The sequence below is a fragment of the Halichoerus grypus genome, chromosome 10 (genome assembly GCF_964656455.1).
Source record: "Halichoerus grypus chromosome 10, mHalGry1.hap1.1, whole genome shotgun sequence".
Lineage (NCBI taxonomy): Eukaryota > Metazoa > Chordata > Mammalia > Carnivora > Phocidae > Halichoerus > Halichoerus grypus.
The window spans coordinates 31,030,877-31,053,182 of NC_135721.1; the positions used below are offsets into that span (position 1 = coordinate 31,030,877).

General features: G+C 40.9%; 1 protein-coding gene across 3 annotated transcripts in view; it reads right to left on the minus strand.

The window, feature by feature from the left end:
* SOS1 (SOS Ras/Rac guanine nucleotide exchange factor 1) overlaps nucleotides 1-21,414 on the minus strand; it is a 136,657-nt gene extending 115,243 nt beyond the window's left edge. For 2 of the 3 annotated variants that reach the window (XM_078056214.1, XM_078056213.1), the window contains exon 1: nucleotides 20,705-21,413. In XM_078056214.1, the coding sequence (XP_077912340.1) occupies nucleotides 20,705-20,791 (87 nt within the window). In that variant the 5' untranslated portion in view covers nucleotides 20,792-21,413. Of the gene's footprint in view, nucleotides 1-20,704 lie in introns of all 3 variants that reach the window. The other variant, XM_078056215.1, reaches the window with a different exon arrangement.
* Between the last annotated feature and the right edge of the window lie 892 nt (nucleotides 21,415-22,306).

Sequence of the window (22,306 nt, forward strand, 5' to 3'; positions counted from 1 at the left end):
CAACTAGACAGAAAATCACCAAGAATTTAAAAAAACACAACACCCTCAACCAGCAAGAACTGACATTTATAAATCATTCCATACAACAGTGGAATACACATTCTTTTCAAGTGTGTAACATTAAAAAAAAAAAAATAGAACATATCTAGGACTGCAAAACAAACCTTAGCAAATTTAAAAGAATTTAAATCATACAGAATATATTCTTTGACTATAGTAAAATCAAACTAGAAATTAATAATAGAAAGATAACAGAAAAATCTCCAAACACTTGGAAACTAAACATTAAATAAACTATGAGGCAAAGGGGCAAAGAGCAAGTCTCAGGGGAATTTATACACATACACACATACACACTCACATACCAAATGTATACATACATGTATATATGAAAGAAAATAAAAACACAATATATCAAAATTTGTGGGGCATAGGTAAAACAATTTTGGGAAGGAAATTTGTAGCACATTAGAAAAGAGGGAAAGTCTCAAATCAATCATCTAAGTTCTTACCTCAAGAACCCCAGAAAAGAAGAGCACACTAAAAGCAAACCAATAGGAAGGAAGGAAATAATAAAGAAACCAATGAAATTGAAAACAGGGAAAAAATAGAGAAAAATTAATGAAACTGTTCCTTTTTTTTTTTAAGATTTATTTCAAAAAGACAGCACGAGCAAACACGTGTTGGGGGAGGGGCAAAGGGAGAGAGAGTTGTAAGCAGACTCCATTCTGAGCACAGAGCCCCATGTGGGACTCAATCTCATGACCCTGAGATCACGACTGAGCCAACACCAAGAGTCAGACGTTTAACCAAATGTGCCACCCAGGCAGCGTGAGAAATAAAAAATTGACACACATCTAGCAAGACTAACAAAGGAAAAAGACAAGACACAAATTACCAGTATTAGGCCTAAATCAGAAATGAAGCATGGATAACACTACAGACTGGGCAACTACAAAATGATAATAATAATAACTATGAACAACTCTTCAGACTAAGTTGACAATTCAGAAGAAATGGACCAATCTCTCAAAAAACAAAAAAAAAAACTACCATAACTTACTCATTATGAAATAATCTGAATAGCCCTATACCTACTAAATAAGTTGAATTTGTAATTTCAAAACACTCTTTAAAAGAACTCTTCAGCCTAAATGGTTTCACTGAAATTTATAGCAAACTTAAAAAAAAAAAAAACACCAATTGGTGTTAATCTCGTCTAGAAAATAGAACTGAAACACTTCCAAATTCTCTCTATTAAGCTAGTATTACCCCGATACCAAAACCAGACAAAAACAGTACAAAAAGGAAAACTATAGACCAATATCCTTCATAATTATAGATCCTTAACAAAATATTAGCAAATGGAATTCAACAATACACACAAAATAATTATTACACACCATTACTAAGCAGAGTTTATTACAGGGACACAGGTCTGGATCAATATTCTAAAACTAATCAATATAATCCACCACATTAAAAAGCTAAAGAAAAAAATACACATGATCACATTAACTGAGATAGAAAAAGCATTTGACAAATCTCAAAACCCATTTGTAGGGGGAAATAAAACCACACCTCTCAGAAAAACAGGAATAAAAGGGAACTGCCTCAACTTGATAAAGAGAATCTACAATAAACCTACAGTTAACATATGCCTGACAGTGAAAGACTGAATGGATTCCCCCCTAAAATTGCGGGGGGGGGGGCGGGATGGAGAGACAATATCCACTGTCAACATATTGAACATAGTGCTGGAAGTTCTTGCCAGTGCAATAAGACAAGAAAAGGAAATAAAAGACAAACAAATTTGAAAGGAAAAAATAAAACCGTCCTTATTTGACAATGACATAATTATCTAAGTAGAAAATTCCAAAGAATCTACAAAAATACATGCAAAATATAAAAATAAAAAACTTTCAGAAAAAAATATAGGACAAAATTTTCAGGATCCATTAATAGGCAAAGAGTTCTTAGACACCAATCCATAAAAGACTGATAAATTGCACTTCATCAAAATATAAAACTTTTGCTCTGAGAAAGACACTGTTAAGTGGATGAGAAGACAAGCTAAGGAGTGGGACAAAACATTTATAAGCCACATACTCAACAAAAAATTAGTATTTAGAATATATATGTGTCTGTGTGTGTGTGTGTGTGTGTGTGTGTGTGTGTGTGTATAAACTCTCAAAACTCAACAGTAAAAGAGCAAACAATTCAATTAGAAAATGGGCAAGAGACATGAAGATTTCACATACTGATGATGGCATATATACAAGTTTTCACTGAAATGGTGTTTACAATACAAAATGATAGAGAATGACCTCAATGTTTCTCAGACTAGTTAAATAAATTTCAGTATAACCAAACATTAGAATGCAGCCATAGAAAAGAATGAGGCTGGTCTTAAATGTTATGCTCTCCCAAACATATTTAAAAGGGGGGGGGGGGGACAAGGATGCAAAAGAGGGTATACCAAAACAAAAAAAGAAAACCAACAAGAAAAAATACACACACATATATATTTTACACACACACTTGCTTATCGTAAGATAAAATCAATAATAAGAGAAAAGATGGATGTTACATAATGATAAAAGGGTCAATCCAACAAGAGGATATAACATTTATAAATATTTATGTACACAACAAAGGAGCACATAAATATGTAAGGCAAATATTAACAGACCTAAAGGAAGAAACAGTAGTACAACAATAGTAGGGGATTTTAATACCCTACTTACATCAATGGATAGATCATCCAGACAGAACAGATAGAAGAAAACCTCAGCCTTGAATGACATGTTAAACCACTGCACCTAACAGATATATACAGAACATTCCATCCAAAAGCAACAGAATATACATTCTTCTCAAGTGTACATGGCACATTTTCCAGGACAGATCATACATTAGGTCACACACAAAAAAAGTCTTATCTTTTCTAAATCTAAGAGGACTGACATCATATCAAGTATCTTTTCCAACCACAATGATCTGAAACGGGAAGTTACATGAAGAAAACTGGAAAATTCACAAACATGTAGAGATCAAACACCATGCTACTGAACTACCAATGGGTCAAAGAAGAAATCAAAAGAAAATACCTTAAGACAACTGAAAATGAAAATATAACAACAAATTTGTGGGGTGCAGCAAAAGCAGTTTTGAGACAGAAGTTCATAGCAATAAATGCCTACCTCAAGAAAGAAGAAAAGTCTCAAACAACCTAACTTTACACCTCAAGGAATTAGAAAAAAAGAACAAATAAAGCCCAAAGTTAGTAGGAGGAAGAGAATAACAAAGATGAGAACAGAAATAAATGAAATAGAGACTAAAAAGACAACAGAGAAGATCAATCAAAGATCTGGTTCTTTGAAAAGATAAAATTGACAAACCTTCAGCTAGACTCACCAAGAAAAAAAGAGAGGACTCAAAATCAGAAATGAAAGAGATTACAACTGATACTACAGAAATATAAAGGATCATAAGAGATAACTATGAACAATTATATACCAACAAATTGGACAACCTAGAAGAAATGGATAATTTCCTAGAAACATACCCACCAGGACTGATCATGATGAAATAGAAAATCTAAACACACTGATTACTAAAGTAAGGAGCCTGAATCAGTAACCAAAAACCTCCCAACAAACCAAAGTCCAGGACTAGACAGCTCCAGTGGTGAATTCTCCCAAACATTCAAAGGAAAATTAATACCAATCCTCAAACTCTTCTAAGAAACAGAAGAGGAGTGAACTCTTCCAAATCCAATTTATGAGGCCAGCTTTACCCTGTTAGCAAACAAAACCAGACAAGGACACCACAAGTAAAGAAAATTATGGACCAGTATCCCTGGTGAACATAGATGCGAAAATCCTCAACAAAATATTAGCAAACTGAATTCAACAATACATTAAAGGGATCATACTCTGTGATCAAGTGGGATTTATTCCAGGGATGCAAGGATGGTTCAACATCTGCCAATCAGTCACTGTGATATACACATTAACAAAATGAAGGATAAAAATCATATGATCACCTCAGTGGAGCAGAAAAGCACTTGACAAAATTCAACTTCCATTTATGATAAATACTCTCAACAAAGTGGGTACAGAGGGAACATACCTCAACATAAAAAAGTACCAGTATGACAAGAACAGTTAAAACCATGCTCAATGGTGAAAAACTGACAGCATTTCCTCTAAGATCAGAAACATGACAAGGATGCTCATGCTCACCACTTTTATTCAGTCTAGTACTGGCAATCTTAGCCAGAGCAATTAGGCAAGAAAAAAATACAAAAGGCATGCAAACTGCAAAGGAAGAAGTAAAAGTGTCACTATCTGCAAATGACCTGATATTTAGAAAGAAACCACTAAAAGCTCCATCAAAAAACTGCTAGAACTGAAACTAATTCAGTAAAGTTGAAGGACACAAAAAAATGTGTTGCCTTTCTACATACCAATAACACTCTATCAGAAAGAAAAATATGTATCAAAATTCCAATGGCGTTTTTAAAAATTTTTTTGAAAGATCTTATTATTTATTTGACAGAGAGAGACATAGCGAGAGAGGGAACACAAGCAGGGGGAGTGGGAGAGGGAAAAGCAGGCTTCCCGCCGAGCAGGGAGCCCGATGTGGGGCTCGATCCCAGGACCCTGGGATCATCACCTGAGCTGAAGGCAGACGCTTAAAGACTGAGCCACCCAGGCAGCCCTTCAATGGCATTTTTTAAAAGACATTATTTTATTTGAGAGAGAGAGTGAGCACAAGTGGGGGGAGGGGCAGAGGGAGAGAACCTCAAGAAGACTCCTCGCTCAGTGCAAAACCCAATGGGGGTCCCAATCCCATGACCTTGAGATCATGACCTGAGCCAAAACCAAGAGTCAGACGCCTAACCAAATGAGCCACCCAGGTGCCCCACCAATGGCATTTTTCAAAGAAATACAATAAATAATCCTAATATTGGTATGGAACCACAGAAAAACCCTGACAAGGCAAAGCAATCTTGAGAAAGAAGAACAAATCTGTACCCATCATGTGCCCTGATTTCAAACTATTACAAAGCTACAGTACTTATTAAAACACTATGGCACTGGCATAAAAATGCACACATAGATCAATGGAACAGACTAGAGAGCCCAGAAGTAAACCCACGCATATTTGGTCAATTAATTTATAGCAAAGGAGCCAAGAATATACAATGGGGAAAAGACCAGTCTTTACAATACCTACTGTTGGGAAAACTGGACAGTCACATGCAAAAGAATGTAACTTGACTACTACCTTGTACCACACACAAAAATTAAGTAGAAATGGATTAAAGACTTGGACATAAGACCTGAAACCATAAAACTCCTAGAAGAAAACATAGTTGGTAAGCTCCTTAATATAGTCTTGGCAATGTTTTCTGAATCTGACACCAAAAGCAAAAATAAATAAGTGCGACTATATCATACTTTATTTTTTTGATTAAGAATTATATCATACTTTAAAAGCTTCTGCACAGCAAAATTAAAAAGCAACCACCTAAATGGAAAAAAATATTTGCAAATCATATATCTGATAAGGAACGAATATCCAAAATATATAAAGAACCCATACAACTCAATAGCCTCCCCCCCCAAAAAAAAGACAATTAAAAATGGGGAGAAGATCTAAATAGACACTTTTCCAAAGAAGACATACAGACAGCCAATGGGCACATGAAAAGGTACTGAGCAACATTCTTCATCAGGAAAATACAAATCAAAACCAAAATGAGGTATCATTTCACACCTGTCAGAATGGCTACTATTAAAAAGACAAGAGGGGAGCCTGGCTTGTTCAGTTTGTAGAGCATGTTACTCTTGATCTCAGGGTTATAAGTTCAAGCCCCACGTTGGGTATAGAGATTACTTAAAATCTTTAAAGATTAAAAATTTAAAAATTAAGAAAATTAAAAGACAAGAAATAACAAATGTTGGTAAGGATGTAGAGAAAAGGGAACCATGGTGCACGCTGGTTGGAGCCACTATGGAAAACAGTATGGAGGTTGCCCCAAAAATAAAAAATAGAACTGCTATATGATCCAGCAATTCCACTTCTGGGTATTTATCCAAAGAAAAGAAAACAAAAACACTAACTCAAAAAGTTATATGCACTACCATGTTCACTGCAGCTTTATTTATATTAGCCAGGATATGGGAACAAACTAAGTGTCCACTGATGGACGAATGGATAAAGAAATTGTGATATATATATAATGGAATACTATTTAGCCATAAAAAAAGAATGAAACCTTGCCATCTGCTACAACTTGGATGGACCTGAGAGGCATTATGCTAAATGAAAATGGACACCTAGGGGCGCCTGGGTGGCTCAGTTGGTTAAGCGACTGCCTTCGGCTCAGGTCATGATCCTGGAGTCCCGGGATCGAGTCCCACATCAGGCTCCCTGCTCTGCAGGGAGTCTGCTTCTCCCTCTGACCCTCCCCCCTCTCATGTGCTCTCTCTCATTCTCTCTCTCTCAAATAAATAAATAAAAAAATCTTTAAAAAAAAAAAGAAAATGGACACCTAACTCATACCACATACAATATTTAACCCAAAACAGATCAATGGCCTGAATATAAGTACTAAAATCATAAATTCCCTAGAATAAAACTTAGGGGTAAATCTTCATGATGTTGGATTTGGCAAAAGATTCTTAGATATGCATTAAAAGCATGAACAATGAAAGAAAAATTAAACTGAACTTCATCAAAATTAACTTTTGTGCAAAGACTTTATTCAAGAAACTGAATAAAACAACATTTGGTTGGGTCTGAATGGGTCTAATATCAAGAACATATAGGGGCACCAAGGTGGCTCTGTAGGTTAAGTGTCTGACTGTTGGTCTCAGCTCAGGTCTTGATCTCAGGGTTTTGAGTCCAAGCCCAGCATGGAGCCTACTTTAAAAAAAGGGGGGGGGGGAACATATAATGATTTACTAAAACTTAACAAAAATACAAACAACCTAATTTTAAAAACGGGCAATGGACGTGAATAGACATTTTCTATAAAGAAGATATAGAAATAGCCAATAAGCACATGAGAAAATGCTCAATATCATTAATCATTAGGAAAATACAAACCAAAAGCACAGTGAGATATCAGTTCACACCAACTAAGAGAGCAATTTTTAAAAGAAAACAAAAAACAAAAAATAAGTATAGGTGAGGATGTGGAGAAATTTAGAACCTTTGCGCATTACTGGTGGGAATGTAAAATGGCTGCTGTGGAAAACAGTATGGCAGTTCCTCATAAAGATAAACATAGCACTGCCAAATGACCCAGCAAATCCACTTCTAGATATATACCCAAAAGAACTGAAAACAGGACTCAGATATCTGTACACCAATGTTCATTTGTAGCATTGTTCACAATAGTGAAAAGGTAGAAACAACCCAAGTGTCCATCAACAGATGAATGGATAAACCAAATGTGGTATAAACATACGATGGAATATTATTCAACCCTAAGAAGGAATGAAATTCTGATACATGCTACAATATGAATGAACCTTGAAAACATTATACTGTGAAATAAGTCAGACACAAAAGGACAAATACTGTATGATTCCACTTACATGAAATATCTAGAATAGGCAAATTCACAGAGGCAGAAAGTGGATTAGAGGTTACAGGGGCTGAGGGAGAGGGAAGTGGAGAGTTATTGCTTAATTTGTACAGAGTTTCTGTTTGGGGTGATGAAAAAGTTTTGGAAATAGATATTGGTGACAGTTGCACAACACTGAATGTAGTTACTGGCACTGAATTATACACTTAAAAACAGTTAAAATGGCTAATTTTATGTTATACATATTTAAAATTAAGAGAAAGAGTTATTATATGAATGTACAAAAATCAGAATCCTACCAAAGTCCTTAACCAAAACAGGTGTGAATGTAATTATCAGTAAGTGCATTGCATTACAAATTATTTGGCCATACACTGAAATCAATTTACTTGCAAATAATTTATTAGATTATAAGTAAAATGGAAAATGAGTCTTGTCTATATAGAAAGGGAAAAGTTTATTTTGGGCATTATAAAAGAGTAACTAGAATTACTAGCTTGCTACAAAAAGTCTCTGTTAATGAAAACCTCAACTTTTCTTTTTATCTCAAGACCTATATTTATTTTGAACTTCGAACAGTCAAACTCCTTTCCACATACTAAGTACAATCTCATTTGCAACTGGGATGCTTTAACATATAGGGGCAGATTACAGACTTTACCACCAGATACAAGTTTCATAGAAACAATTGTTTTATTTTGAATTGCATCTCCATAATGCTTGCCAGACAGTAAGTGCTCAACAAATTTAATGAATAAAACCAAATCAGTCACAATCAGCAGCAAAGCAACATTAAAGAAACTTTTTCAAAATCATCTTCCTGTTATACTTTTAAAATATCTATTTTTATTTTTTTTTAAGACTTTATTTGAGAGAGAGAATGAGAGAGAGAGTGAGAGCACAATATCTATTTTAAAAGTAATGCCTAAGGGCGCCTGGGTGGCTCAGTCATTAAGCGTCTGCCTTGGGCTCAGGTCATGATCCCAGAGTCCTGGGATCGAGTCCCGCATCGGGCTCCCTGCTCAGCGAGAAGCCTGCTTCTCCCTCTCCCCCTCCCCCTGCTTGTGTTCCCTCTCTCGCTGTGTCTCTCTGTCAAATAAATAAATAAAATCTTTAAAAAAATAATACCTAAGTAATTCAGAGTCCACAAAACCAAAACTTTAAATTACTTTTCTCCTATGTATATTCCTATCCCCAATGGGGAGTTACCAGAATTTGACTTTATGAGGAATTTCTTGTAGTGATTTGTTTGCCTGCCTGTGAGGCAGCCCAAGCCTAGAAAGGAAAATCAAACAAGCAGTCCTCTTCATGGCTGGATGGCTGGACTACTCAAGGTAGTGCCAAAGTGCTCCTGGTTCACTAGTTCATATAGTAGTAATACGGGTAACATCTGCATTGTTTTCTTTTGCCTTTACTGCTTTGTTTGTGGAGTTTTGTACATTAAAGGTTTAATTATGAAATAAACTTGAATGTGAAATGCAAACTTTACTTGACAGCTACTAAAACAAACTATGCACTATTAGTATCAACGATAATTAAGTTTTGACTTTTAGAACTTACCCTAAGATACCTTTTTTTAAAGCATAAGGGGCTTAGGGGGAACAAAGGACCCTTTAAGTGGGGGGAAGATTGTAATTGAATTATCCTGAATCAGGCAGTGTATAGCCACAGAGGTGACCCTGGCAGGCTATGAGAACGAGCCTCCCAGATCTCGGACTACAGGGAAGGTAACCAACGGAGGGCTCCAGCTGCTGCACTCCGAAGTCCATCACAGCGCTCCTGCACAGGCTGCACTTCCCAGCGGCTGCTCGCCATCAAGGACCGAGCACGGCAGGCACACTAAGGCAGGCCTATTCCCGGGAGATGAGGAATTCCTGCGACAGGCAACTTTCACTGAAGAACTTCCTGAAGCCTTGGTGGACTTTCCTTAGAACTGCACTGCAGAGTAAGACACTTTCACCCCAAGTTCCTTCCTCCCTTACCTCTCTCCTTCACTTGGGAGTCAGACTTGCATCACAGCCTAAAGACTTTCCCTGACTCCTTCCCCATTTTCTCTCACAAGCACTTCTAACAAATTTCTTTTACACCCAATCCCATCTTGGTATCTGCTTCTCCCTTGCATTACACACATTAGATCTCAACTAACAGCCAACTAACTTGAGTGGACAGACTCAGAACCACACACAATTCAACAAATGTGTCCTGAGCACCTGCTGTATGTAAGAAATATGCTAAGCATTATAGGGAATATAGGACCCTATTCTTGACCTCAAGTAATTCTCAATGTAGAGAAGGAGCAAAGCTACAGATCCAATGAAGGGCAGACTGTCATTTAGTACTAAAATTGAGGTATAAAGTACAAAGTAAATTAAGAGATTCATTCTACTTAGGGGATGGAGTTGTAGTAGAAAGCCTTTATGGAGAAAATGGCATTTGAAGTGTACTTTGAAAGACATTATCAGAGCCTTCGGGTTGTTACCTGCCTGTAATTCCTGAGGGCAGTCCAACAAAGACATTTTCCGTGCTTGCCATACTTGGCTACCCCCAAAGTGTAAATCCCTCTCACACTTTCTCATTCCCAGAGTACTGAAGGCTTCTTAGTTCTCCTCCTAACATCCTCCTCTCCCAGTATGTCCTTTTTCATCCCATTACCACTTAGACCTCTAAGCCAGAAAGGGAGGAATAAGTTTGACTCCTCTCTCTCACTACTTTGTCATTCAATCATCAGTCTACCTTTACATCTAAAATCTGTCCACTTTTCTCTATCCCCACAGCTGTTGCCCTAGTCAAAACCACCATCGACCCATCTTAACTGGCCTTCCTGCCTACAGTTCTACTACCATTTAATCTATGCTCCACAGAGCAGCCAGTGAGCCTTCAAAATTCGTATCTAGGGGCACGTGGGTGGCTCAGTCGGTTAAGCCTCCGACTCTTGGTTTTGGCTCAGGTCACGATCTCAGAGTCCTGAGACTGAGCCCCATATCAAGCTCCATGCTCTGCTTGAGATTCTCTCTCTCCTTCTCCCTCTGTCCCTCCCCCGACTTGCTTGAGCATGTGCACTCGCTCTCTCTAAAATAAAATAAAATCTTTTTGAAAAATTCATATCTAATTGTCAATAGCCTGCTTGAAACCCTTCAGTGGTTCCCCACTGCTCACAAGATCTGTCCCCATGCTCCAGACTCCAGCTACTCAGAACTCCTAAAATGCTGAGCTCCTCTTGGACTCCAAGCGACCACAAATCCTTTAACTCTTCCTCCTCATCCTCACCTGGCTAACTCCCACTTCCACTTAAAACATCACTTCTGTCACTCCCAAACATAAACACACAAGACAGGGGCGCCTGGGTGGCTTAGTCGGTTAAGCATCTGCCTTCAGTTCAGGTCATGATCCTGGGGTCCTGGGACAGAGTTCTGCATCGGGCTCCCTTCCCAGCGGGGAGCCTCCTTCTCCTTCTGCCTCTGCAGCTCCCCCTGCTTTTGCAGGCATGTGTTCTCTATCAAATAAATAAAAAAAAAAATCTTAAAACACATGCACGCGTGCGCGTACACACACACACACACACACACACACACACACACACACACACACACGATAGTCTCCAAGCTTCCTATTGCCACCCCAAGACTTTACTTCTCAGCCCCTTCCTTCGTGGTCTACACTAGCTTTCCATTAACTAGTGCCCTTAAAAGTCTTACTTTTTTATGCAGCAGAACCTTTTTTCCAAATGTAATCCTATGCAGAGCCCTAATATGTAAAAGGGCTGAGCTTCTCAGCCTAAAGCAAGAGGTTTCAAAGCCCCCTTCATTCAGCCTCCTCTATCCTAAGGCACTTCTTCCCTAAAATCTAAGGTGCAAGACAATTAAAACCCCACAGTACTGTATTACACTGCCTACTCAAAGGAAGCAATACAGTACAGTAGAAAGAGTTGTTTCAGAAGTCACACAGACTCAGGTTCAAATCCTGATTCTATTTCTTATTAGTTATAAGATCTTGAGCAGTATTCCTAAGGATCCATTTCCTCAACTGTAAAACTCAGCTATAAAAACAGACTCTCACTACTTCCATTCAACATTAAACGGAGGTCCTAGCCAGTAAAATAAGGCAAGAAAAATAAATAAATATCGGATTGTCTGTAGTTACAGATGACATAATTACATAGAAAACTCTGTGGAATCTACAACTACCAGCAAAATCAAAGCATATGAGGACAACATATAAAAAGCAGCTTTATGTTTGCATATTTGTGACTAACAATTAGAAAATAAAATTCTAGGGGCATGTGGGTGGCTCAGTTGGTTGAGTGTTGCACTCTTGATTTTGGCTCAGGTCATGATCTCATCGGGCTCCCCACTCACCAGGGAGGCTGCTTCTCTCCCTTTTCCTCTCCCTCTGCCCCTCCCCCCACCACATGCTCCCACATGTGCTCTCTCTCAAAATAAATAAAAATCTTTAAAAAAAAAGAATTTTTTTAAAGATTTTATTTATTTATTTGACAGAGAGACACAGAGAGAGAGGGAACACAAGCAGCGGGAGTGGGAGAGGGAGAAGCAGGCTTCCCACCAAGCAGGGAGCCTGATGCGGGGCTCGATCCCAGGACCCTGGGACCATGACCTGAGCCGAAGGCAGACGCTTAACGACTGAGCCACCCAGGCTCCTGAAAATTCTAAAACAATTTACAATAGCATCAAAATACAAAGGATTTAGGTTAAACTTAACCAAAGACATGTAAGACTTCTACATTAAAAACTACAAAGTGTTGCTGACAGAAATTAAAGTCTTGGGGTGTCTGGGTGGCTCAGTCGGTTAAACGTCTGCCTTCAGCTCAGGTCATGATCCCAGGGTCCTGGGATTAAGCTAGCCGGCCTGGCTTTCTACTCAATGGGGAGTCTGCTTCTCCCTCTCCCTCTGCCCTTCCCCCTGCTCATGCTCGTGCTCTCTCTCTCTCAAATAAAATCTTTAAAAAAGAAATTAAAAAGTCTAAATAAATGGAGAGATATACCATGTTTGTGGACCCAAAGATTTAATATTGTTAAGATGTCAATTATCCCTAGTGATCAATCTATAGATTCAATGCAATCACAATCAAAATCTCACCAAGATATTTTGGTAGAAATTGACAGGTTGGTTCAAAATTTATAGTGAAATCCAAATCTAGAAACACTAAAAGAGTATTTTTTTTAAAAGATTTTATTTATTTATTTGCCAGAGAGAGAGAGATCACAAGTAGGCAGACAGGCAGGCAGAGGCAGAGGGAGAAGCAGACTCCCCGTGGAGCATGGAGCCCAATGCGGGGCTCGATCCCAGGACGCTGGGATCATGACCTGAGTGGAAGGCAGACGCTTAACCGACTGAGTCACCCAGGCGCCCCTAAAAGAATATTTTTAAAAGAGGAACAAAACTGGAGGACTTACACTACCTAACTTCAAGACTTACTATAAATCTCCAGCAACCAGTAGTGTGAACTGATATAAAGGTAAATTGATCAATGGGATAGAATGGAAATGTTTGAATATATATTTACATAAATATATATGATATATATTCATTTAATTTTCACAAAAACATCACAGTCCAACAGAGAAAGAAAAATCTCTTCAACATATAGTTCTGTAATAACTAGATATTACCATAAATAATGAATCTCAATTCCCACTTTATATTGTACACAATAATTAATCTGAAATGGACCACAGATTACGTAAAAGCTAAAACTATATAAAGTTTTTAGAAAACAGCATTAGAATTATCTTCATGACCTGGTAGCAAGCAAGGGGTTCTTAAACACAGAGAGCAATAACCTTAAAAAAAAAAAAAAAAAAACTGGGGCGCCTGGATGGCTCGCTCAGTCGTTGGGCGTCTGCCTTCGGCTTGGGTCGTGATCCCGGCGTCCTGGGATCGAGCCCCGTGGCGGGCTCCCTGCTCGGCGGGGGGCCTGCTTCTCCCTTTCCCTTTGTCCCTGCTTGTGTTTCCTCTCTCGCTGTCTCTCTCTGTCAAATAAATTAAATCTTAAAAAAAAAAAAACTAATAAATTTGACTCTTTGATATTTAAAACTCTGCTCATCAAAAAACACCATTAGGAGAATGAATAGGCAAAGCAAAGGATAGAAGAAAATATTCATAAACATTTTTTTGATAAAAGAATAGTTATCCAGGCTATATAAAGAACTCTTACAACTCAATACTAAAAAGAACTAAAAATTTAAAATGGGCAACAGATTTATGCAGACTGTCCAAAGGAAGACGTAAGAATGGCCAATAAGAACATGAAAAGGTGTTCAATATCAGTCACCAGGATAATGCAAATTAAAACCACAATTACACTACACACCCACCACAGTGACTAAAATTAAAGACTGATAACATCAAATACTGGCAGAGATGTGGAGCAACGGGAACTCTCATACATTGTTGGTGGGAATATAAAAGGTACAACCACTTTGAGAAAAGGTCTGGCAGTTTATTATAAAACTAAACAGACACTCTATGAGCCATTTCTTCTAGTATTTACCCAAGAGAAGTGAAAACATAGTCCTACCGAGAAAACTTGTATAATAAGAACCTTCATGGAAATTTTATTCATAGTAGCCCCAAACTGGAAACCTCCCAGGTATCTGATACTGTCCTATGATAGAAAAAAGGACTGAACTTCTGATAAGCACAACCTCAAAGCCTTACCAAAAATATATGCTGTGTGATTCTATTAATATGACGTTCCAGAATAGTTACAATTAATCTATGATGGTATGATAAAAGATCAGAACAATAGTTGCAGGGACTGACGGACAAGGCACATGAGGGAAATTTCAGGAGTGATAGTAATGTCTGATATCTTGATAGAGGCTTGGGTTGTATTTGTTTATCAAAACTCATTAAATGGTACAATTAACACTTGTATACTCCACTGTACCTAGATTTTACCTAAACAACAAAAAGAACTGTAAACAAATACTGAACTCTAGTTAATGACATGCATACTGAAGCGCTTAGGGGTAAAGTGTACTGATGTCTGTAACTGACTTTGAAAAGCATCAAAATGTAAGATGGATTAGTGGATGGAGGGAGGAATGGATAGGCATGCGATAAAGCAAACACAGTAAAATGTAAATTATAGAATCTAGGTGATGGGTATATGGGTGTTTTACTGTATAATTCTTTCAACCTTTCTGTATATTTGAAACTTTTCATAATAAAATGTTGGATAACAAACTTAATCACAAAACAAAAATATTCTAAAATGAAGTGCAAAGTTCTTTCCTATTCTATCCACAGTTGTGATATAAAATATATTATGAGGAACAGGAGTAGTTGTCACTTTTATTACTATTTGGCTGAAGCATCCTCACTGCTGTGACTTCTGGACTTCATTGCCATTGCTGGATTAGAGTCTTCCTTTCCACTACAACACATGCCATAATCCTTGTGGACTTCGTCATCATCCATATATATATAATACACCAATCCATTATTCAATACACCAACTTTGGAGCTCCTGTCTTATTTCTTTCATCTCTGGAATACTTATCACCTCCAATCATAATCCCCTATCTGCTCTCACTACCCTCCTCTTCCAACTCCCCAAGATTCCTAGTCCACGGGAGCCTTCACTTACACCTCCATGACCTGTCTTGCAGCTTTACCGCCTATCACCTGAAATATTGCTATCCTCCTAGTCTCTACTGCAGCCACTTGCAACGAATTCTCCCGTGCTCCTCTACCTGAACTGATGCGTGCTACTGGAGGAAATCTCACAACCAGACCAATAAATGCTACTCCAAATTTATGGTCTCCACACTCAGCATTGCTCAGCAATTCCTTTCTAATTCACTACTTGGCTCCTTCTCCACACTCCACAACAGCAACTTCAAAACTTCACCACGCTTCTTAAACTCCTTACTCATTTCTCTTTCCTCACTCTATGTAAAGAATCTTGTCTTTCATTTCATTGTGAACACAGAGGCTACCTACCATGAACTCACTGCTCCCCAACCTACAAACCCATCTTTATCTCTTTCCTTCCCATCTCAGAAAAAAGGATGCCTTCACCCCTGCTAGAAGTAGCATAGCATAGTGTTTAAAAATGCAGACTCTCTAACCAAATTACTCTTTCCAAACCTCAGTTTTCTCTCTTCATTCAACAAATTGCATGTACCTGAGGTGTACAATTTGTTAAATTTTAACCAATGTATATATCCCTGAAACTATCAGCACAATCAACAAATGAACATAAAAGCCTCCCCCTAAAATAACTATTGACCTTTTTGTCACTGTAGATTAGTTTGCAATTTCCAGAATTTTATATAATTATCTAGCATATACTCTTTTTTGATCTGACTTCTTTCATTCAGCTTATTTTTGAGATTCAGCCACATTGCTGTGTGTTATCAATAATTCATTCCTGGGGCGCCTGGGTGGCTCAGTCATTAAGCATCTGCCTTCGGCTCAGGTCATGATATCCCAGGGTCCTGGGGTCGAGCCCCGCATCGGGCTCCCTGCTCCACGGAAAGCCTGCTTCTCCCTCTCCCACTACCCCCTGCTTGTGTTCCCTCTCTCGCTGTGTCTCTGTCAAATAAACAAACAAAAATCTTAAAAAAAAAAAAATTCATTCCTTTTTATCACCAAGTAATATTCCAATGTATGGCTATTTCACAATTTGTTTATTCATTCACCTGTTAATGGACATTGGGTTGTTTCCATTTTTTGCTGAATACAGCTGCCACGAATATCCATGTATAAGTCTTTGTATGGATAAAGGCTTCATCTACTCTTTGTTAAAGTTTTATTTATTTGAGAGAGAGAGACGAGCAGGAGAGGCAGAGAGAAACGGAGAATCTCAAGCCGACTCTGTGCTGAGCTCAGAGCCCGACGTAAGGCTCGATCTCACGACTCTGAGATCAAGACCTGAGCTGAAACCAAGAGTGGGATGCTTAACTGATTGCACCACCCAGGCGCCCCAAGGCTTCATCTATTCTTAAGGCTTTGCTTACACCCCTGGAAGTCCCAAATCTGCAGTGGCAGATACCAACAAACAACCGCCAGCTCGACAAGCCCACCTGGAGAAGCCAAAAGGACTTTGTCCCAAACTCCTGTGTTCAGGTCACTCTCTCCACCCCCAACAGCTTCTCCTCCATTCTCTATCCTGACTAAAGGCATGCAAACCAGAAACTTAGGACTCTTCGTGCTCTCTTCCCACTTGCCCTACTCACTCAGTGGGTTACCGGGTCCTGTCAATTCTACCTTGTAAACATCTCTCAAAACCCATCCCTACATTTCCATTTAGTTCAAATGCACCCTTAATTCAAACACATATCATCTCTTGGCTAGACTATTAAACTAGCCTTCTAACTTTTCTCCTTACCTCAGGTCTCATTCTTCTCCAATCCATTTTCTAGTCTATGGCCAAAGTGAATTTTCTAAAATTCCAAACTGATGTTACTCACCCATTCCTCAATGACTTTCATCCCAAGATAAAATTCAAACTCCTTAGCTTAACATTAAAAAAATTCTCTATAAACGAGTTTGCTCTCCAAACTCATCCTCTGCCACTTCCCACCCTGTTCTAACTTAGTCATTTCTAGATGATGTCATTTACCTTTTTATCCCTAGTGCCAAGGGCATTACCTGGTCTGTAGTAAGCATGACATATTTGTGCAACAGATAAGGTAGGACTTGGACTGATATAGAGAGACATTCTGGGCACAGTCAGGAAAAGTAGTCATCCAGTCTGGCTGAGCACAAAGAATATGAAAGATTATGGTAGGCAATCCAGTCAGGAAAGCAGGATGAAGCCAGATCATCAATCAAGATCAATTCCATGCTAAAGACTGTGCACTTCATCCTATGCCCTCAAAAGATATCGTTCTGTTTTTGTTTTTTATTTAAATTCTAGTTAGTTAACATATAGTGTAATATTGGTTTCGGGAGAATTTAGTGATTCATCACTAACACCCAATGCTCATCACAACAAGTGCCCGCCTTAATACCCAACACCCATTTAGCACATCCCCTGGCCCGCCTCCCCTCCAGCAACCCTCAGTTTGTTCCCTATAGTTAAGAGTCTCTTATGGTTTGCCTCCCTCTGTTTTCCCTTCCCCTACGTTGATATCAATGGTTCTCAACAAGAGTGCAACATACTCAGAAGTGTACAATAACTTCTGAAATTTGAAAACCAGATACAGGAAAGGTGAGAGGCAGTAAACTAGTTAAGAGGCTATCACAGTGGTCTGGGAAAGAGGACTCAGAGTAGAAGGAAACAGATTAGAAGACATGTCAAAGGGAAATAAACCTATGTTTATTGTGTTATATCCTGTGCCTGGGTATGGGCAGTAACGTAAAAGAGACAAGTCAGAGATGACTCCAAAGTTTTGAACCAAATAAAATAATAAAGCCACTAAGCAAGAGGAATTTTTTTTAATGGTCCGTGGAGGAGGAGAGAGATGATGGTTTTAGTTGGCGTATTCCCACACCCATTCATTCAAACGTAAGTGCCTACTAGGTAGGAGTCAGGCACTGTATGTGTGAAGGATAAAAAGGGGTAAAATACCATTCCTTTTCTCAAAGACCATCTAATCTACTTGTGGGATGGGGAAGACAAGTAAATAGGACCTTACAATTCATTGTTAAGTGCTAGGGTTTGGTGCTAAAAGAAAGTAAAGACTATCCAACTCAGCCCTGAGAATTTGAGAAAACACTGAGGTCGAGTTAGCATTAGGCCAGGCAAAGGGCAGTCCAGGTGAAGAAAATAACATGACGATAGAGCCTCAGGTAAGACAACACAAATTGGGCACATGTGCAAACAGTAAAATAAGTCTAAAGGAAGAGTTCAATATAAGGACATATCCACATGAAATGTCTAGCAGGCAGGTGAAAATGCAGGTTCTGAGAGCTCTCAAGAGCTACATCCAGATATGCAATATATTTTCAACCTCATCTTAGGTGGCTTAGAGTGCTCATCAGTGGCTATCTTAAATAAGAATTGGAAGAACCCTACTTATCAGCTAGATTGTGCACACTTCCACCTCCCCCCATCACTTCTGTCATGCAAGGGTAGCTCTGTTTCAAGTTAAATAGGTCACAAGGATTGGTGGGAACTGTGGAAAGTTGGAGAATGCAGGCCCAGTCTGAAGAGGAAAGCCATTCACTCAGCTCCAGCAGTTTACTGTCTTGCCCAATGTGGAGAGATCGTCCTATTCTTCACGAAAAACTGAAAATTCAGATTTTATGTAACATCTCCCACTTTTAAACACTGGCAACTAATTACATTAAAAGTCTGTAAAACATTGTGCCAGCCAAAGAAAATGCTTCTGTGGAAAGATTTCAGCAAGGGCCACCAGTGTGGCAGATTTGGACCTGGTCTGCCAACTCCTACAATGCTCTTTCCACTACTTCCCAGTACCCTCAACTAAGAGTATCTTGATGGTTCCCTGGGACAGGAGCTGTTTGCTCCTAAGCAAAACAGCCCTAAACTGATAGTGTTTTATGAGTTCTTTTGTATGTTCTCAACAATTTTTCTGTGTCCTCCCCACTCCACCCCCACCTCCATCAGCACCAGGCTTCTAACATGACTGAGACCTCCTACTCCCCTATTATAAGCTAAGACTTTGCAGGTAAAGCAAAAATAAAAAGAGAGCCCTGATTTCTAATGAATAAAGTATATAAGGAATATGGCATCTCTCTGGTTTTCTTAGAAAACAACATCACAGAGATGTTTGTTACTTACTCAGATCCTTAAGGAAAAAAGTCAGTAACTTATATCTGAAAAAATGAGCAAATTCTGCTAACAAACTAAATAGTTTCCTCTGTAAGTTTCCAAGGGGGGGGCGGGGAGGGCAAAAGGGAAAGCAAAAGTTGCTGGCCTTTGGGAAACATCAGGCACCTTTTAAGACACAGTTCTTAAAAGTATAAATGTTTAGAACAAAAGGTACATCACAATCTCAACTCTCAGTAGGAGTAAAAACAGTTTAATAACATAAAACATTCTTTGAGCAACAAGAAATTGGGATTAAGAAACACTATTAAAGCAATCTGTATTTATAGAAAAGGGAAAAGGGAAACAAACACCTTATTTATTAAGATTTTATTTATTTGACAGAGAGGGACAGCGAGAGAGGGAATACAAGCAGGGGGAGCGGGAGAGGGAGAAGAAGGCTTCCCGCTGAGCAGAAAGCCCGATGCGGGGCTCGATCCCAGGACCCTGAGATCATGACCTGAGCCGAAGGCAGATGCTTAACGACTAAGCCACCCAGGCGCCCCAAAAAACACCGTTTTAATGTTCGTTCACACACACTAGTTTCTGACGTTTTCATGTATATACGAAGTCACAATGTTGCTTTAGAGGCTTTTAAAATGTAACATTTCCTAAATGTACTAAACATTTAAAAGCACAGATCATGGAGTATACAACTTTAGGTAACAATGTGGCAAACTTGAAGAAACACGGAAAGCCTAAAAATTCAAACCAACAAAACAAAAGATAGTACCAAGAGTCTCAGACGCTCGGGGGCAAAAAAAGAAAAGAAAAGAAAAAGAAAAAAAAGAAAAGTGGCATGTACACCCGCCCCTGTTAATCGGAGGAGTGGGGGAATTCACGGGAATGAAGAGTGATTACAGAGGACGAGCAAAGCAGGCCATGTTCCTGCTGGCAAGCGAGCTCTGCAATTACTTAGAGCAAGCATTATGGCTAGAGCATTCTCGAGCCCACTAAAACCAGCATACTGGACACCTAAAACCGGAGGCTGACAGCAGCTCCAGGGTAAGACCGAGAAGGCGGAAAAGTGGCCTGCTTTGACCTCCACTGAAAACTGAGCCTCCTCCAACTCTTGTCTCTGAATCAGGGGCAGGACGTTAACCTCTCAGAGGTTGGATTATTCGGGCAAACTCTGCCTGGCTTCCTGCGGCCTTCCCACACACCGGGTGAATGTCAACACCGAGCCAGCGAGTGTGGGGGAACCTCTCAGTGTGCGCCGTCCTTTCTGGGAGGCGGCGAGACCGGGAAGAAAGACGGCCCTGCGCACGCCCCGCCTCCCCAGCCCTTCCCCGGCCCCGGCCCCGCGCCCTCGCAAGGGCTGCAAGCCGGGAAGCGGGGTCCCGCGCGCTCCTCACCTTTTTCAGCGCCGGCACCAGCAGCCCCCGCCACTTGGGTGCGTTCTCCTCGCTGAAAAACTCGTACGGCAGCTGCTGCGCCTGCATGGTGCCCCCGGGGCGCCTCTGGGCGGGGAGAGGGGCGGCGGCGGCCGGGCCGGGGAGCCGCGAGAGGGCGAGCTCGCAGCACCGAACAGGGCCGCGGCCCCACCGGACGGCCCGGCCCCCTCGGGGCGCCGCGCGGCCGGGCTAGCCCTGGAGAGGGGGCTGAGGGGCGAGGCCCGCGCCCGGCCACCCACCCGACACGGGCACCAGCCGTGGAGAGCGAACGCAGCCCGGAGGCGGCGGCGGCGGCATCCCGCACCACCGCCCCGGGGCCGGGCCCCCCACCCCTCCCCGGCCCACCGGCGCCGCCCCGGGCTGCCCTCCGCCGCGGCCGCCGCCCGCCGGGGCTACGCTCCCGGGCCCGGCCTGGCCCCGCGGCAGAGCCGGCGGCTGAGGGGGGGGAGGGCGTGTGGAGGGACGCTCCGGCCGCGGCGCCCGCTCCGCGCAGCGGGGACCCCGAAACGCGAGCGGCCCGGGGCGGAGCTGAGCCGGGGTGTAGCGGGGGAGGGGAAAGGCCCGAGGTCGTCGTTGGAGGATCTGGCTGCCCAGAGGTGCCGCCGCGGCCGCCGCCGACGACTCCGGTGTAGCGCTCGAGCTTCCTACTAGCGAACTGAACCTGCTCGCTACTGAGCATGCGCCGCCGAGCAGGGCCGGTTCGCTCCGGGTTTTCCGGCTCCCCGGCGAAGGAGGAGGAAAGCGCGAGTGAGGGAGGGCGCCCCCGAGGACTGCAGGGGAGGAGCGAAGCGGCCCCAAGAAGTCGAACCCTGGCCTGCGGGGTGGGGTGCGAGCTACCGCGAAGCGGCCCCCATTGTGTGGTTGGGCCGCGAGGGATCCCACCTCTCTCGGAGTCCCTGGACCTTTAGTTTCGGAAAGGGGCGTTGTGTGTGTGTGTGTGTGCGTATGTGTACTTTGTTCCTGAACATGGAGATAAGAACTGCCCAGAGCATGCAATGTATAGTAAACAGACTGGACAAAAGATAGGTGCCTTTCTCACGAAACCTACTGCTCAATATTTGTCGGATAATAGAAGTGATTGCAGTATTTCCGATCGGTCTTTCCACCAAGAATTATCACCAAGAATAAAATGCGTACCTGCAGTATAGATTTTGTGTGTGCGTTTTAAGTTCAATATGTTCATCTTTCGAACCCACTTAAATTTGAACTTCAATAATCACTTACCTCAGTGGAAACTGAAACCTCTTCCGCAGCTCCCGGGTCCCAGAATATCTTACTCACGCCCCTCTCAGGGCATTTAGTTTATCTGTTTTGTAATCTCTCTTGGCTCTTTGAACTAGATAGCAAACTCCTGGAAGGCAGATCTTTTTCACTAAGGGCTCTACGCAGAATAGGCACTTAGTGATGTTTGTAGAGTGCTACAGGAGCATTATCTACAAACTGTTCATCTCAGGGATGCAGGTGTTTATTGTAACAGTGGCACTGTGTGGCTGGCCTTCATGGTTTACCATCAAGCACTTTTTGAGCATAATTTCATTTAATCCTCATAGCAATCCTATTGTT